Here is a 19,369-nt window from a genome sequence, read left to right on the forward strand (position 1 = left end):
GGCAGTGGGATTGATCCTCAGCACTACATAAAAATAAGCAAATAAAATAAACTCATGCTAAAGGGGAGGGAGGAGAAGGGAGGGGGGCATAGGGGTAGGAAAGTCGGTGGAATGAGATGGACATCATTACCCTTTGTACATGTATGAAGACACGAATGGTGTGACTCTACTTTGTGTACAACCAACCAGAGATATGAAAAATTGTGCTCTATACGTATAATAGGAATTGTAATGCGTTCTGCTGTTATATATAACAAATTAGAATAAAAATAAAAATAAAGGCATGCTGTCCATTAAAACAAACAAACAAATGTAATTCTTCTCATAGCTCATGTTAATAGGGACAAATTGTTAGGTACATGGATTGTCCTTAAATTGAAGTGTGCTGAGCTATGAACATACGTGGAGTCAAAAATAACACCTATAACCTTGTACTGTGTGAATTTTAGTATATATCAACTACATTTCAAATATGTGATTTGACTTGACAAATTAAAAATGCATTCTGCTGGGTGGAGTGCCACCCAGCTGTTAGGAGGCAGAGGCAAGAGGATTGCAAATTCAAGGCCAGCTTGGGCAAACTAGTGAGACCCTGTCTCAAAATAAAATGTTAAAAAACAAAAATGGCCAGGGAGATAGGTCAATGGTACAGCACTTGTCTAGCATGCACAAATACCTGGGTTCCAACCCAGTACTGTAATAAAAATACTATAAGTAGAGAAGATAAAAATACTATAAGTAGAGAAGATACCAAAATCCTTTGGAGGATGAGAAACCTATGAACAAGATTTAAGATTCAAGTGGCATAATGAGGTTTACATTTGGACACAGGGCATAAAAAAATCTGAGCAGTTATGCAAGACAAGGAAGCAGGAGAACTTACACAGGATGTTGCTATGCAAGTTCCCCAGTCATTATAAGTTTCTACTGTAATGTTGGACAAAGCTGTTCTAAGCAGAGGGCACAGAAGCTCCCAAAGCTTCTCCACCTACTCAAAACAAAACACATGGGTAAAAGTGAGCAATACTCAGAACATTTTTCTTAAATAACTCTTCCTGGAAACGCACAAACTGATAGATCATTTAAATTATTTTCTAGAAAATACAAATAATCCAAGAAAGCAATTCAGCATTTTCTTATTGTATATTTAGGTACAGGTCAAAATTTCTCCCCAAAACACTATACAGGAAAAAGAGGAGAAACTTCATATGGTTCCTTATAAAATCTGTCCTACTGAGCAGTCCTCTTTTTAGAAGGAAAAATAGAGGGGAAAAAAATGGGGTGGGTGAGGAGGGTGGGGTGAAAATAAAAGATCAGGGAGAAGAAGAAGGGGATTGAGGAGGAGGGAGGAGACAGAATAAGGGAAAAACAGTGGAATGAATCTGACCTAACTTCCCAATGTACATATATGAATATACTATACTTATCATTATGTATATCCACAAGATACTAATTTTACCCCCCCACACAAAAAAAGGTAAATAAATAGAGCAGTAGAGTTGAGAAAAGGAAATAGGGGGAGGGAAGAAGGGGAGGGTAAGGGCCAATACTGGGGACTTTATTTGGAGCAAATTATATCCCATGCATTTATAATTATGTCAAAATGAATTCTGCTGTTATGTGTATGTAAATAGTATAAACCAATAAAATAAATAAATAAATCACAAAAATAAAAAACAAAGTGAAAGGGAACCTTAATAGTGATGCCAAAACTCCACTCCAGGCCTAAACCAAGACTGTCTCATGTTACATTTACCACACTATATGCAACATACTTATTTATGTATCTATTCCCCTTCTGGATAAGATTCTAAAAGTCAGGGACTGTGTCATGTTTATGATGTACATTTGTTTCCTCAGAGAATAGATGGAGGGGGTCCTCTTAAATTTTTTAGTAACAGTACACTAGACTAAATAAAATCACAATTTTAAACTTTATATGTTTATCAAGGCCATTTGACTGAATCTTAAAATAGAAGGCAATGACATTTTAATATAATTTAGGATTTAGCCTGGGGTATAATCTTCAAATTGCAAGTATTTATCATAAATAGCCTTTTAAAAACTGTTTCGTTGTACAGAGAGTGAATATATACGTGTGTGCTTCTCAAAAGTTAATGAGAATCCCAACTGTGATCTTGATAAAAATGCAGATTATGATTAATCTGGGGGTGAGGGGCTGAGATTTTCCTTTTCTAACAAGTTCCCAAATGATGCCCATGCTGCAAGTTCACTGGACTTTATTTATTTATTTATTTATTATTATTTTTAAATTATTTGTAGTATAGAGTATTGAAATTAGGGATGCTCTATTACTGAGATAGCCAGCCCTTTTTATTTTGAGACAGGGTCTCACCAAGTTGCTTACAGCCTCACTAAATTTGTTGAGGCTGACCTCAAATTTATAATCCTCCTGCCTTATCCTCTCAAATCACTGAGATTACAAGCATGTGCCACCATGTCTGGCTGGACTAAAAAGTTTTTTTTGTTTGTTTGTTTGTTTGTTTTTTAAGACAAACAGGGAGGGAGGGTTTGAGATAAAATTTCTGCCAAAAGCATCAGGCAGTTTTTTAAAAAGAAGGATGAGATGTGATTTGGAAAAAGGTAACTCAAAAGTGGCTCAAGCTGGACATGGTCGTGCATGTCTGTAATCCCAGCTACTTGGGAGGAGGCTGAGGCAAGAGGATCATAAGCTCAAGGTCAGCCTGGGCAACTTAGAGAGACCCTGTCTGAAAATTTAAAAAAAGAAAGGGCTTGGACCATGGGTCCAATCCATAGTACTGCCCATCCCTCCCCCCACCACAAAGTGCTCTAGTAAAGATAGGACAAAGACATGTCCTACATGTTTAACACTCCTAAAGATGGCCCCAAACAAATATGTTCTCTTTGAAGAAACAGTGGCCTATCACATATTTAAGCATTCCTTATATTTGACCATGTTCTTTTCAGTCTAGTGCATTTTCTTAACCAATTAACCTTAGGGCAGGGTGTGCAACTAACTCTTACAATTAAAAGAGTGATATTCTAAAAAAGGAGTTCCAACTCAAACTGTTAGCAATTTGGGAAGGGTAATACAGAGGAGCAAAGATGCTTACAGAAAGGATTTGGGAGGCAAGAGAGGATTCATGAAAGGAGAAGCCCATATGCAGCACCGGCTAAATGATGGAAATACAATAATATGAACAGTCTCCAAGATTTTCCTACTTTTAAGAGAAACCAGAATTCTTTTCTTTTTCTATGATATATCCTGACTCTACTTCTCCACTATTTTAGCAAATAACTCCAATTTTTAATGACAATTGAATGTTGTCTATTAATCGCAATTTTTTAGCACATGCTCAAACCAATATATACCACATTTTATGGATCAATATCATTTCACTTTTAGGTATCAATAACAATTGTGGTAAGAATTCTATATAAACATATACTATAAAATTACATCACCTTTTCAAATGTCCAATGCTTAGAACCTCGGATTAAACCAGCTATAATTTCTGCAACACATCGCTGGGTACTTTCATGAGAATCTGCAACCAAACGTTCTAAATGGGGCTTCAGAACTGGCAGAAAGGCATCATCAAAATTTCTAAATATACCCTACAAAAACAAAGAAAATTCAGTAATTAGGTAATTCTTCCTTAATTTACAGTCAAGTGATTTTTTTTTTTTACATAATTGTGCTTCAGATTCTAAGCATTCTCCCCTTTAGAACTGCTTTAACAATGTCTGAGTTAAAATGATAAGGCTGCCATTTTACCTATCACATTAAAATGTAACTAAATAAGATATTAATAATCTTTTGTTTAAAAAATATTACACACCCCCCGAAAAAAGAAAAAAATGCATAGTATTACTTTTGCTTCTAGTGTTCATTACAACACTAAAAAGTTTCCCGCATTCATTAAAATAAAAATCTTAAAGTTAAGCCAAGATCAATGATTAATATAAATTCCAGTGCCATGTTTATGAAGACAGATGGCTAAATTCAAACTTTGATCCAATGTTTAAACCTTATAAACCTACAAACAAAACAGTCACTGAACTTTAAGAAGACAATATATAAATAATATAGTTACCTTAAAGAGGCAAAAACGTCGGGGATTAAACTTATCTTTTCCTTTTCTGTCTTCTAAAGATAGAAAAGTAATTAACTGTTCAACAAATTTAGGATCAGAAAAATGATCAAATATAATCTGTTCTGCCTATAAAGTTAAAAAAAAGAACAATGTTCAGGAATTAAAATCTATTTAAAAACATGATTCTGAAAACTTTAAAATTGTAAGATTTTGATTCAATGGAAGGCTGTTATTTTGTTCTGAAGAATTTTTAGTTCTCACAAAAACTATAATGTTTTCTAGAACCAAAATAAATACCTCCCTCCTAAAATTGCTACATCCTTAAGAATAGGTGGAAGTTTTTCTTGATGTCTTTAAGTCTGGGTATCATATCTCACTCTGTGAATTAAACCAACAAACATTCTGCTTGAGAAATGAAAGCTTAATTATGTTGCCTGTATTTGCATGACACCAAAAATTAAAAGGAAAACTTTCTTCAGAATCAGCTAAGTTAGATCACTATTATTAGGAAGACATAAACTTAAAACTCATTATTTCTCAATGTGATATGTAACAAGTTCAAGGAAGAGTAAGTAGTTTTGGCTTTAATCTATGAAAATCTATTTACTCAGTACCCATCATTTATATGCAATATGGTTAAAAATCAGCAAGTGTCTTTGACTTCAAGAAGCTTGTATCAATTCCAGCTTCATTAAGCACAGGAGAATTCTGCTGGAGAAAGGCCTTATGAGTGCAGACGATCTTTTAGCCAAAAACGCCCACCTCACTTAGCCCCAGAAAATTCACACCAGATAAATAAATAAATTAGAAAAACCTCAGACAGAAATATGATCTGATTTATCACTGTGAACTATATTTTTTAAAAACAACTTATAAAATACAGATAATGAAATTATCATCATAAATGTTTAAGTGTATAGTTCGGTGGTCATTCACATTATTGTGCAACAAATGTCCCAAAGTCTTTTCATTTTGGAGCTCTATACCCTTTTACAATTCATTTTCTACTCTACCCAGCCCCTGAAATCACCACTCTATGAATTTCACTGGTACTGGTACTCTCTATAACGAAAATTAAGTTTTGGTCTTATTATTTTATGGTTTTCACTTATAGTTTCTTTGAAATGATTAGAATTCCTATCCTTTTTAAAGCTGAGTTAAATCCCATTATAGAGGGAAAAAACAAAAAACTATGTATCAGACAAAACTGATAAGAACTAGCAGCTAACTACACAAAAGCAGCACCCAAGGGAGTGCTAAGCAGAACAATAAATTCAGAGTAGCCTTAGATACATTGAGACCTGTGTAAATTGGCAGTAACAGGTGTTGGGACAGTAGTACACATTCACTGAGATACCTAAACTAGTAAAAATGATCTGAACTGGGATTGAAATAAATCTTACTGATAGTAAGATGCGAAATCTTTTGAAATCATGGTGAAATGAATGCTTACCTCTGTCATATCCTCCCTGCTTCTGCCAAGCTTAGGCTGCTCTTCCACACCAGCATAAACAACCATATTCCTACACAGTAAGAGTTTATATTTGTAATATAGAGAGGAAAAAAAATTAGAACAACACAGATGAAAAATATTAGCAGGAACTTTTAATAAAGTCTAAGTGATGTTAAGTTTCAAGTTATGAATGTCAATGAAAGTCTCAGTGTAAGTTGGGCATGGTGGCACATGCCTGTAATCCCAATGGCTCTGAAGGCTGAGGCAGGAAGAGTGAGAGTTCAAAGACAGCCTGAGACAAAGAGAGGCACTAAACAACAACAACAAAAAAGAGATTCTGTCTGTAAATAAAATTCCAAAAAAGTCAGTGTGGATGTGGCTCAGTGGCCAAGTGTCCCGAGTTCAATCCTGGGTACACCACTCTCCCCTGCCAAAAAGTCTCGGTCTAAAAAATCTATCATATCATTGTGTCCTTGACTGACATAAATTAAGGGAGTCAATAGTCAAGTATTTTTATGGTCTGATTTACATGTGGACATATTATAAATAGGAATATATTTAAAGCAGCTATTTTTTTTTTTTTTCGTTTTCGGCGGACACAACATCTTTGTTTGTATGTGGTGCTGAGAATCAAACCCGGGCCACACGCATGCCAGGCGAGTGCGCTACCACTTGAGCCACATCCCTAGCCCTTAAAGTAGCTATTAATAAACTCTTTTGCAATATAATTATGGTATTAAGAAAGGCTAGGACTTGGGATGAGTCATACTTCAGTGGTGGAGCGCTTGCCTGGCATGTGTGAGGCACTGGGTTTGATCCTCAGCACCACATAAAAACAAATAATTAAAATAAGGAATGTTTGGAGCATGATATTTCCTATTAAAAAAAAAAAAGAGAAAAAAGTAAGGCTAGGACTTTTAATACAAGGAAAGAGGCAAGAATGAGACACACACTGGCAGAGCAAAGGAAAGAGAGGAAGAGAGAAGGAGAAAGACCTTCAAGTGTCCCTGAACCTCCATAGACATCCAACTCTGATAAATCACATCAAAAGCTTTTTAATGATGAGGTATATGCTAAGTTAGAACTTACTTTGGCCAAGTATAGTATCCCCAGTGAGTTTTTTCAACAAAGCAACTTGACTCCCATTCTTTTTTAGTTCTTGGTATACTTTTGCTATTATAATGCAGCCAATGATTATCAGGCCTATCACCAGCAAGAATTTGGGTGGGTTTAGGATATCCACCTAAAAAAACAAAAAACAATCAAATTTGATTAAAAACATTTATACACAACTAGGCGTGGTAGCATATGCCTGCAATTCCAGCAGCTTGGGAGGCTGGGGCACAAGAAGTGCGAGTTCCAAGCCTGCCTCAGCTATTTAGCGAGGCCCTAAGCAACTTAGCAAGACCCTGCCTCTAAATAAAAATATAAAAAGGGCTGGGGATGTGGCTCAACAGTAACACACCCCTGGGTTTTCCCAGGTAACCCCCTCTGCCAAAATAATGTTTATAAAATTATTTTCAATTTTTAAATCAATAGTGCTACTATAACTCTGTCTTTATAACAAGGCACCATCTAATAAAATTCTCTCAAAAGACCACATAGGGTTGGAGGTGCAGCTCCACGGCAGAGCACTTGCTTAGTATACGTGAGGCCTCAGGTATGATAGCCAGCACTGCAAAAAACAAAACAACCATAACAACAACAAAAAAAATCCTACATATAAATGAGCAATTAAGGGAGTAACTTAAACCAGAGGAAAAAAGATATGATTATCCACTAAATGATTTTAGAATACTTATTTGGGGGAAGAATTATGCAACAAACTTCTTCCTATCAGCAAAATTAGAAGGATTAATTTTGTTAAAAATTTTAGCTTTGAATTAATTTTAAATGTACAGACCTTAAGAAATCCCCACATATCCTTCACTCATATACCTCAAAATATTGACATTCTCTTTCTCTTCACATATATACACAAATTTGGGGAACAATTTTAGTTGAAACTGTAGACATATTGTCCCTTTACCTACAAGGTATTTCTGTATGTACTATAAATAAGAATATTCATTTACCTAGCCTAAACAAATCTTCCAAAATAAATAGTTAACACCGATCCTATACAATCATTTTAGCAACATATATTATTGAAATTGTTGTCCCAGTGAATGTCCTTCATAAACGGGAAAAAATTTTAAGCTTTTTTCTCAATCTATGCTCTAATTTAGAAATAAACAAAGGACATGTGGCGATTAAATGCAATGTTTTAACCAATGATTGGTTCATTTATCAGGAAAAAGAAAGGTTTTCCTTGTGAAACATATTGATACAGTAAGGTATAAAGAAGAAAATCAAATTTGTCCCTAATCTCATCACTCAAAGAAAAACCTTTAATGAAGTGATAATAGCTATTTTAATTTTGTGAAATACAGCTGAGTAAATAATTAGTATAATTGTTCTGTGAGTGAAACAAATAATAAAAAGTAGATGGTGTATATTTGCCCGAGTGTGCATCTTAGAGATATCTATATTAAGAAAACAAAGGGTTGGGGGTGTGGCTCAGTGATAGAGCACTTCCCTAGGTTCAACCCCCAGCACAACAAAAATAAAAACAAAGTGAAGATACAGAGTCAATCTACTTTTGTAAATACTTATGTTATCCCTAGATTTTACTGTCACTATTCTCATACTGTCTCATACTGTCACTGTTCTCATACTTTGTGTTAATATCTATAGAACAATACTTAAGACCAAGAACCATAATTTATACATTTCAAGAAAAATGTATAAATTTTATTGAAAAGCACTACTAATTATTTTTGGTAATACTTACTGATTTCATAAGGGTTGATAGTTAACTTTTTGTGTGTTCTCTTTAGCTGCTTGAGAATTCCAGTAACAGCTGAGATAGCCATCTAGAAAACAGGTGCCATACAAGAAACAAAATTTTTAAAACCTCTTAAAAGACTGACTGCTTTACCCAAAGCAGATGCTGGATTTTATTTCTTACAAAAACACTTCCGCCAATGACAGATGGTAAGAATGTGAGATCTGACTGGGAATGAGTCATTGGCAGCTGCCATTCTTCAATCTTAACCCAAGTTCTTTAGAACTTCAACCTTTTCTTTGTTCAGCTACTATCTGCTCATTTTTCACATCTCAGCCTAAGCATCTTTTTAAGAATTTTTCTCTAATATACTAGATAGTACCCTTCTTTAAGCCTCTATACTTTGAGAGCAAAATAAAAAAAGTTATGCTGTATATTTTTCCCCTTGTGCACACCTAATTTTCTAAATTTTCAAAGTCAGTCTTTCTGATTAGCCTACAAACATTTTCCCTACTGTATCTTCAGCATTGAATGTAGAATGCCTGAACATGCCCTCATATTTACTGAATGAATTACTATTGTCTCTGAATCAACAAAGAGAGATTTCAAGTTAATAATCTTCAATGTGTTTATAGGGTATGTATATATGCATGTAAAGAAACTGCATGCTTCAATGAGATAAATATTCTCACACCCAATATAGTAGCTAAAAAAAGTATTTACCTTTCGAACTACAATTGCATCATGGTTGAGATTCTCAACAAAAAACCGTATGGCACGAAGAGGCAATACTCGATCATCTCTCAACAGTAGAGACAGAAGTCCAATGCCTATATGTTCAAATTTCCAGGGCCTTAAAAGGGGGACAAGTCAAAAAGCACATTACTCATAAAAAATATTGGTATTTGCAATATAAATAAAGTTTCTCAAAAATTAAAATACCGAAAAACAATAATGCCATCATTAACCCCAAACCTCTCCTCCATCCCTTTCCCTCTTAGTTTTCTTCTAAACACACAATTCAGAGTATAATTTTTTTGTGACATAGTCATTCATAGTCTTCCATGTAGAAATTCTCTATACATGTAAGATAAATGTCTTCATCTTTTTTTTTTTTTTTAGGGCTGGGGACATAGCTCAATGGTAGAACGCTTCTCTGGTACATAAAAGGTTCTAAGTATGATTGCTGGCACCATGTTACAAGGTGCAGAGAGGGGGGCTTTTTGTACTCACAGGTTTCTTTGTTCCACACCATCCAGTAAAGTGTTTACCAAATTCTCATAGTTCCTTAATAAAATAAAATTCAGGTGAGGTATTGTTTTACTACAATACTAAGAAAAACATCAAATAACATAAACTCAATTTCTAACCAAATTCATCCTTACTATATTTCTCAACACCAGATTGTAAAAAGGCCTAGTAAGAAGCCAGCCAAATAAAAACAGACTGGGAGAACAAGAAGGGCTGGGTACAGAGAATAACAGTTGTTTCTGAGCAGACATTCTGAAGTGAAAAGTAAATCTATAATTAGCATCCAATTAGGAATGGTCTATCATATATGTCATGTTGGCTATATGAAATTAGATAGGCTATAAGAGTTTCTAAAGACTTTTTAGAAAAAAAAGCCAGAACAGAGGTGTGTACCTATTAGTTCTAGTACTCAAGAGAAGCTGAGGCAGGAGGATCACTTGAGCTCAGGAGTAAAAGGGCAGCTTGAGCAACATAGACAGACCCTGTCTCAAAAAGTATATAGGTGGGTTGGGACTGTAGCTCAGTGGCAGAGCATTTGCCTAGCATCTGTGAGGCACTGGGTTCGATCCTCAACATCACATTAAAACAACAACAACAACAACAACAAAAAGGCATTCTGAACATTTACAACTACAAAAAAAAATGCTTTTTAAAAAATGATACTTGTCTATTAAAAAAAAAGTATTTAGGCATAATCATATACTAATTACAAGGCATAGCCAAAATCAAGTTAGAAAGGCTCCTGCTTGAATGTTATCAAACCACTCTACTTTCTAAAGGGCAAAAATACTCTGATACCAAATGTGATAAAAAACAAATTATTGTTAAGAGCTATTAAGCAATACATATGTTGAACTTCAACTTAGGATTTAATAACAGAAACAACAACATTTCCCACGAAAAAGTTGGAATACAATTAACCTTTATTTTTACGATGCTAATTTTCAATCTCCATAGATTAAAAATAAAAATTAGAGCTCTTTGCAATAATTATTTCCCAACTCTTTTGTATTTTCTCAAAAGTCATGTAAACATGGCATCTATCTTATCAGACCATTCATCAATTACCTTAGAGCATCAGCATTCTTTTCTTGTTGGCGTTTAAGCCCTTCCTTAATTTTTTCTGGGCTAAGTGATAACTGGTTGATAGAAGGATTCAGTGACTGTTGAAGTAATTCTGCTATTGCAACACATGACTTTGGAATCTTATTGGGAGAAAAAGAGAATTCTGTTACATACAACATGGATGAACCTTAAAAATGTTATGCTAAGCAAAATAAGTAACATTTTATGACTCCATTTATATGAAGTATCTATTTTTTATATCTTTATTTGTTTTTACGTAGTGCTGAGGATAGAATCCAGTGCCTCACACATGTGAGGCAAGTGCTCCACTGCTGAGCCACAACCCCAGCCCCTGAAGTATCTGTTTTTAAAAAAATATTTCCAGTTGTAGATGGACACAATACCTTTATTTTATTTATTTATATGTGGTGCTGAGGATTGGAACCAGCACCTCACAGGTATTAGGCAAGTGCTCTATTACTAAGCTACAACCCCAGCCCTGAAGTATCTATTAATGGGCAAATTCATAGGGAGATAGAAAGTAGAGTAGTGATTTCCAAGGGTTAGTGGTGTGGGGGAATGGGAAGTGATTATTATTGGGTTCAGGCTTCTTTTTGAATGATGAAATCTTCTAGAATTGGAGCAATAACAGTTATATGACTGTGTGAATATATTTTTATGAACATATATGAATAAGATAACTACTAAAGGTAAATTTTATGGCCCATGACTTATATTTCAATTTAAAATTTTTTAAAAAGCATAGGGGTGGGGGTGTGGCTCAGTGGTAGAGCACTTGCCTTAGCAAGCATGAGGCACTGGGTTCAATTTTCAGCACTGCATAATAAATAAGTCCATTGACAACTAAAAGAAAAATTTAAAAAATAAAAATCACAATCTAGTAAAAATTGCAAATAGCAAGACTGAGTTTGATCAAAATGAAATACATTTAAAGCAGTGGGAAGGGATGTGAATCATAATCACCTTAGGAAAGGGGGATTCGGCTACTTTCAACCTTCTTTAATTCACCCTTACATTCTGAGGGGGTAAGCCTATGGCATTTGAGAAGTTCTTAATATGATCTGCTACATCTCTCCATTTGCACCCTAATGAACTTTATATTCTTACCTATTTTTATATACTTCATATTTTTATATTTTATATATCTTTATATTCTTACCTACTTCAATCAAAATCATTCAATTTTAATACCCCACACTATATAGAGTATGTTCACGCCAATTCATGCCTTTATACATGTACTTTTTTTTTGCATTACAATTCTTATTACACAAATATACCACAATTTTTCATCTGTTTATATGTGTTATATGTGTAATAAGAATCGTAATGCATTCCGCTGTCGTGTATTTAAAAAAAATAAAATCCATAAAACTAAAAACAAAACCCCCCCCCAAATTTCCAACAAAATAAAGGAATAAACTATTTTATTTAAAAAAAAAAAAATCCCGCACTATAAATTATGAACCCAGAGGCCAATCTTTTACTACATTGGATATGACCAACCTCCTATATTATAATCAACTTTTTGAAAAATGAGGCTATGAACACACACAAAATAACAAAGAATACAACAATGTAATAATCCATAGTTGCCTTTTGGTAAAAAATGGCCTGGCCCTCTCCTGTACATGCTCAAACTTGCTACTCTACCTTGTTATTTACAGTAATGATCACTAAAACCACAAAATGGAAACAGAAAACAAATGTCTTTTTTAAAATCGCTGCAGCTGGGTACAGTGGCACATGCCTATACTCCTAGCTACTCAGGAGACTGAGGCAGGAGGATTAAAAGTTCAAAGCCAGCCTCAGAAACTTAGTGAGGCCCTAGGCAACTTAATGAGACCCTGTCTCTAAAAATAAAAATATAAAAGGAACTCGGGATGGCCCAGTGGTCAACTGCATCTGAGTTCAATCCCCTTTGTTCCCCCCAGCCCACAAAGAAAAAAGTCACTGCAAAAGCCACTAATATTATTGCTGAAAATATATCTGAAAAATAAAAGGCATTTATTTAAGTAAGGCAGTCTTTCCATTAAACTCAAATGAAAGACTCCCAGCTAGCTGTGAGCTTCCTCCCATCCACACAGTGTATGCACCTACCTCGGACTAGAAATGCCTGTCTGGGGAGGTGGAAATAAGTATGGGGCCTGTGGGAGGGCAGTGTACTATGCTGAAGAAGTGCAGTGTGATGAGAGGAGCTTCCACAGCTGCTGCTTTCTGTGCATGATTTGCAGGAAAAATTTAGAATGCATAACAGTGGCAATTCATGATGAGATGTACTGCAAATCCTGCTATGGAAAAAAGTATGGGCCAAAAGGATATGGTTACAGCCAGGGCACTGGCACACTCAACATGGATGGCGGTAAGAGGCTGGGCATCTAGCTACAGAGTGTTCAACCTCACAGGTCTACAACAAATCCAAACACTTCTAATCTGATCTGAAATACGGAGGTGCTGGGAAGTGTTCAGGAATGGGGATTCTGTTTATGTCGCCGAGAAGATAATTGGAGCTGGAAAGCCCTGGCACAAAAAATATTTTCAATATGCCCAATGTGAGAAGAGTTTTAAATCAATAACTCTGAGAAAGAAAGTGAAATCTACTGCAAAGGATGCTATGCACCAAAAAAAAAAAAAAAAAAAAAAAAAAAAGATGCTATGTCAAGAACTTTGGCTCTGAGGGATTTGGCTATGGCCAAGAAGCAGGAGCCCTTGTTCTTGCTCAGTAAAGGTGGTAACCCAAAACTATGCATTGCACACTTGAGAATCTCTTCATAATCTAGACAGATGATTTCGTAACACTACACTACTGTGAAATTCTACCAACATTAAGTGCTGTATATTACCCTGTACTTGGATAAGTTGGCTAACTTGTAGGAAGAGAGTACTGTATCCTTTTACTTAATTCATCAGCATTTTCAGGAACCAATTCTTTATGTTTTAAATAAAACTTCAGCTTAAAAACAAAAAAAAACCACTCAAATGAAAAAATTTTTTCGCTTACTATGAAGTCCAAGCCAATTGTTTCATATTGCCTGTGAATCTTTTCTGCAAGATCATCAAACAGTCTCACAATTGATGGCTTTTCTAGTGACATTGCTTGGCTAAGCCCTGAAGAAACAATTGCTGGCCATGTCTGCACAATACAGTCCCAATCATGAAGGTTTGCCAAACACACACCACTGTGATTTCCAAGGAGACAATACAAAGCACCCTGTAGAAAAATTAAATTTATATGGAAAAGAAGAGACATTATTCAGTAGCAACAAACACATATTTATGTTGTTTTTAAATTTACAATGATTAAATGCTTGATATTGGTTCATAAAATAGGTTCACTAATTTAACATGTTACTTTTAGAACCTGAATTAATGTTATCCACTAATACCTTTTCTAAGTCATTTAATAGAGGGTTTGCTGAAAGAATGACTATTAATAAGGTAATACAGAAATATATGGCTGTTTCTAAGAACACAGATTCCATTCTAATATTCTTTTACTATTTCATAAAGGCCACGAAATGTGCCATTCAGTATCTTAGGGCATAAGCCTTGAAATAATTTATTAAAAGTAATTAAAACCCAGTTGGCAAGTATTTTACTAGGTATATAAAAACTTGGCTAATTATACTATAAACATTTTACTCATAAAAGTCCAATAACAGAATGAATCTGATGGCAGCAACTACACTTTCTTTTCTTTTTTCTTTTTTTTTTTTTTTAAGATGAGATCTAACTATATTGCCCAGGCTGATCCTCAACCCATGGGCTCAAGTGATTCTCCTGAGTACTTAAGATCACAGGCCTATGCCATAATGTCCAATTTATTTAAAGGGTACCCTTTCTAAGATACCCCTTTTTCCATAAAGAAGAGTTATTAGTATCAAAACATTTTATTTTCAAAACATTCACTATAACTTGATTCCAATCTCCTTTCTTACCTGCCCCGTATTTCATTCTTCTACAAGTTCTTTCTAAGGTCACTGATAACCTCAATTTTGCTGACCTAACAGATATTTTTCAATGTGGATCTCATTTCACCTCTCAAATTTTGTCCATATATACTGTTCTCAATAAATGCGGCCATATACTATCCAATGAGTTGGACTTTCTACAACATTCAATATTGGGGATCAGCAAACTTCTTCTGTTACAGGGCCTCTGTCACAACTTATCATCTCTGTCACTACAGCATGAAAGTAGCTACACATAATACAAAAACAAATGGACATGGTTGTGTTCCAATAAAACTTTATTTACAAAAGCAGTGTAGTAACTGACACTGGGCTATTTGATGATCAGTGCCTTACAATATAACTTCAAGGAACATGTTTAGAATGTTTAGTGCTCATCTTAATTCACTTTAGGAAGCTGTTGTTACTGAGTCATTCTTCTGGAAAGATCTCTCTGCCTTCTGTGATTCCTCCTCATTTCATGATAATTTTCTGACTTCTCTATCTCAAGCTCTTGGCTTCCAACACTATTTTTTTTTTTTTTTTTTGCAGGAGGATGGTGTTCTTTTTTCAGATAGTATTTAACTATGATGTACAGGCTGGGCTTAAATTCATAAGCTCAAGTGATCTCACCTAAACCTCCTGAGGAGCTGGGACTACAGGTACCTGTTTGACTTGGCATCTAAAAAAAGCTTATCAGTACACACCCCTTGGTCCTCTTCTCATTCTATTTCTAGGCTCTCCAACTCACATCCAAAGGTTTCAATTATCATCAGCATATATGGAAATGTTATCTTTAAACTCAGATGTCTAACTCCTCCTTGATATTGCCTCTTAGTTAATACGAACCAAATTAAACATACTAATTCAATAGAGTCTGTTTCTTTCTCCCTCTCTGATATGCCAAATAACCAGTTGTACAATCCAGAATTGACACCTCCTTTTTAGTATCCTCATATTAATTCACCAAGTCCTATCCATTCTCTCTCCTAAGTAACAATCAATCCATTTCTCTCTTATAAGAAATCAATGTATCTTACCTAGACTCTACTTCATCTCTGAGATGTAATATTTGCCTTATGTTATCTCCTTCTTTCTCTGCTCTAGTCAGATAAACTCACTCGGTTGCTACTCTCAACTTGGTAGTTTTTCATCCACCTTTCCCATGGTTCAGCTAGTCTACTCAATCACTACCACTCATAACTGTTTTACTCAAAAAAAGTCTGCATCCTATATTTTCTCCATGATAATACTGATTTCAATCATATATAAGTAAATAATTAGGAAGAAAAAATGATATTGTAACTATTTAAAAGGTGAATTGTACCAGTGTCTTTCATTTACTTTGAAATATGTCAAAAAATAAGATAGTAGGTGGGTAAATATGTGATAAAGCAACTATAAAATTTAAATATAGAACTGGCTTTTTGTTTTGCAGAGCTGGGGATCAAACCAAGGGCTTCATGGATGCCAGGTATACACTCTACCACTGAGTGACATCCCTAGCCCCCAAATATAGAATCTAAATGGTGCATACATGGAAAATTTTTTTCGCTTTCTCTATAGTTGAAATTCTGCTAAGGAAAACAAAAACATGAAATCCTGTACCTTAAATTGCTGTTGTGTGACATCTTGTCTGTCAGGACGTAAAAACTCCAAAACCAAGGGAATAATATCTCTGCAACAGAAGTTATATGCTCCTAAAGCAGCAAAAAATGTTTGCTGAGCCTTATTTCTGACCTGGAGGAAGTATTAAAAGCAAAGAACATAGATAAACTACAAAAGATTCCAACTGAATTATCAAAACCAAAGTGATAATTTTTGTGTCTAACTAATAGAAAAATATGTTGAAGTACATACTCTCCACCCCCCACCAAAAAAAAACCCAAGTAAATGATTACCAAAAGAAAAGCACATTACCATCAACCACATTCATGGTTTAAAAGATTTGTACTGTTATAAATAGTTTGATAAAGGGGAGAATGAATGAGACCAATAATCATTCGTTAAGTAACGTAGCTAAAAATATGGCTAAAATTAAGCAGCAAACTAACAAACATTTTATTCTGAGTCACTCTACATAAGCAGTGTCAGATTTTCTCTTTTGTCCACACAGGAAAATTAAGACTTTTTCTAGGAGAAGCATAAGTGCAAAAGAAACAAAGAACTTGCAAACTTCTCAATGCAAACCTTAAGTATAAGCTTCATACATTTTGAACCCAAATATTCAGTAAAAAATTGTAACCTATGGGTCTAGTTCAATAGTAATAGAAAAGTGATCAGAATAAAATAAACACATTCTATATATTTCAAATTCTTTAAACATTATTTTAGAAGGATCTGTGAAAAACTAGTCACCTAATCTATATTACTTTACAGGGATAGAATAGTTCATTGTACATGAATCGCTCTGCTTTTTCTAGTTTTTGTGCTTGGAGGTATTTCTTGGTCCTATGCTTAAAGAATTGACCCCCAAGTCTCCTGATAGTGGCTCCCTGAAACACAAGCATAATGCTGATGAGGAATTATATGGCCTTCATACAGTAGCTTTCAAAACTTAATTAAGCAATCTCATGCTATACAATCTTTAAATTAAAAAAAAAATTTTTTTTGAGAAGCAATTAATTACCGACAGTACAAGTAATGTTTTACTTAAAAAAAGAAAATGAAAAAAAAAAAGCTTAACCTGGGCACAGTGGCGCAAGCCTGTAATTCCAGGGACTCGGGAGGCTGAGGCAGGAAGATTGTGTATTCAAAACCAGCCTCAGCAAAAGCAAGGTGCTAAGCAACTCAGTGAGACCCTGTCTCTAAATAAAATACAAAATAGGGCTCAATGGTCAAGTGGCCCTGAATTCAATCCCTGGTACATTCTCCCCCCACAAAAACAATAACAACAACAACAACAAAAAAAACACAAAGTTTGAAAATACTTGGAATTTTAAAGGTATTTTCAATAACAATGAGTTTCAGGAAGCCTAAAGATCAGTTATGGTTTTCTAACTTCTTGGTAGTTGCCTGTGGGAAAATTTTTAAACTCAAAATAGGGATATTCCAATTCCATATAGTAAAATGAGAATGTGAATGAGGCAGAGTATTTGGATAAGCCTTACCTGACTATATGAACTTGTAGATAATCGGAGAAGATCTCTGATCATATCTTGATGTATCTTTTTGTACTCACAACCCTCAACAGTTAGTGTTCGTAGCTAAGAAAACAACAATGTAAATCAGATCTTGAAATGTTTACTGAAAGTTCACTTATTTATCTGGAAAACTGGCATTTTAAAAAGTTGTCATGACTGAAAAAGATATTTACCTCATGCTGCAACATTACTCTGTCAATCAATAGTGCTCTGATATGTTGTTTTTTCCCATGAAGCTGGAAAATAAAGTAGTAAACACTTGAACATTTTTTCCTTTTTTTTTTTTTAAGAAAGAGTGAGAGAGAGAGAATTTTTTTAATATTTATTTTTTAGTTCTTGGCGGACACAATATCTTTGTTTGTATGTGGTGCTGAGGATCGAACCTGGGCTGCACACGCATGCCAGGCGAGCGCGCTACCGCTTGAGCCACATCCCCAGCCCCTGAACATTTTTTCCTAAATGACTTCAACAATGAATTCCTCTGAATACTTAAAAAAAAAAAAAAAAAAAACAACTTAGTTTGAAAAAGGTCCATGGGTGGCCAGGTGCGTGGTAAAGGTATTTCTTTCATTTAAAACTCATTAGGCTAGGGATGTGGCTCTGGTAGAGAGCATGCCTAGCATGTGCTAGGCCCCTAGTTCAATCCCTAGCACCACCACCCCCCCCCCAAAAAATAAAAAAAGGTCATTAGGCTTATGCTTAAAATATATATTATCTCAATTAATTTTATGGCTAATAAAAATCTCTCCCTTTTAAATAGGCTGCTTATTTCTGACCATTTATAAATGAGAACCCATGCATGGGAGAACAAGAGTTGATCCTTATTCATTTAAATACTGAAAGTTCAAAAGCAGCCTTTCAAGAAAATTGCTCAATTCTATTAATGTCTATGAATAGTCCTTCTTGTTAAGTGTATAGGTATACTATGGAATATATCTTTTATATTTCTAAAAATCATCATGTGAGCTTTTGCCCACACAATCTTCCACCCAGTCACCAAAGATAAGACACTTGAGACTCAGATTATTACTCACAGCTTTACCACATTAAAGTACCCATAATTCCATCTTTTTCAAAACACACTTATCTCCATCCTAATACCAGTGACTAGATACAGACTGTTTTTTCATCTTGCCTATAATGATTCAACTGTACTCTCAGTTTCTACTTTCAATCTCTTAATATTTACTTTTCACTGAGGTTGCAGAGCTTTCCAATATTCAGTGAACTGAATATTGATCTCTTTAATATTAAAATTAGATAGCTAAAGAACTTTTAGGGTTAGGAACATAGTTCTTGGAAGAACATTTGCTTGTCTACAACAGCTAGCACAATTAATATACAAGCTTTATAGATTCAACTTCAGTAAAAGTCTCCTATAGAAGAACATTGCTATAAACAGTTTTCCACTTAGGTTCTCTTTCTTCTGTGCTCCCAGAGAAGCTTACAATAACTTCTACTGGAGCTCAAATATAACACAAGATGTATCTTCCTCAGATTACACAAAGTTCATGCCTGTGGACAATTCCTCCTAGTTTTTTATTTCTTTACATTCTCACAAGACAGCCCAAATGCTGTTG

The 19,369-nt window shown here is 34.7% G+C and overlaps 1 protein-coding gene and 1 pseudogene across 2 annotated transcripts in view; one reads left to right on the plus strand and one right to left on the minus strand.

The window, feature by feature from the left end:
* Positions 1-19,369, minus strand: part of Psme4 (proteasome activator subunit 4) — a 98,760-nt gene that overhangs the window by 21,830 nt on the left and 57,561 nt on the right. For both annotated transcript variants that reach the window (XM_027934320.2, XM_071601568.1), the window contains 13 exons: positions 17,963-18,025; positions 17,757-17,852; positions 16,255-16,386; positions 13,698-13,907; positions 10,679-10,815; positions 9,593-9,646; positions 9,083-9,212; positions 8,366-8,447; positions 6,622-6,775; positions 5,533-5,602; positions 4,080-4,205; positions 3,448-3,600; positions 884-988 (listed from right to left, as the gene is read on the minus strand). In XM_027934320.2, coding sequence (XP_027790121.2) covers positions 884-988; positions 3,448-3,600; positions 4,080-4,205; positions 5,533-5,602; positions 6,622-6,775; positions 8,366-8,447; positions 9,083-9,212; positions 9,593-9,646; positions 10,679-10,815; positions 13,698-13,907; positions 16,255-16,386; positions 17,757-17,852; positions 17,963-18,025 — 1,512 coding nt within the window. The remainder of the gene's footprint in view (positions 1-883; positions 989-3,447; positions 3,601-4,079; positions 4,206-5,532; positions 5,603-6,621; positions 6,776-8,365; positions 8,448-9,082; positions 9,213-9,592; positions 9,647-10,678; positions 10,816-13,697; positions 13,908-16,254; positions 16,387-17,756; positions 17,853-17,962; positions 18,026-19,369) is intronic.
* On the plus strand, positions 12,809-13,422 carry LOC114091831 (cysteine and glycine-rich protein 2-like; annotated as a pseudogene).

The sequence above is a fragment of the Marmota flaviventris genome, chromosome 14 (genome assembly GCF_047511675.1).
Source record: "Marmota flaviventris isolate mMarFla1 chromosome 14, mMarFla1.hap1, whole genome shotgun sequence".
In the NCBI taxonomy this organism is placed as follows: domain Eukaryota; kingdom Metazoa; phylum Chordata; class Mammalia; order Rodentia; family Sciuridae; genus Marmota; species Marmota flaviventris.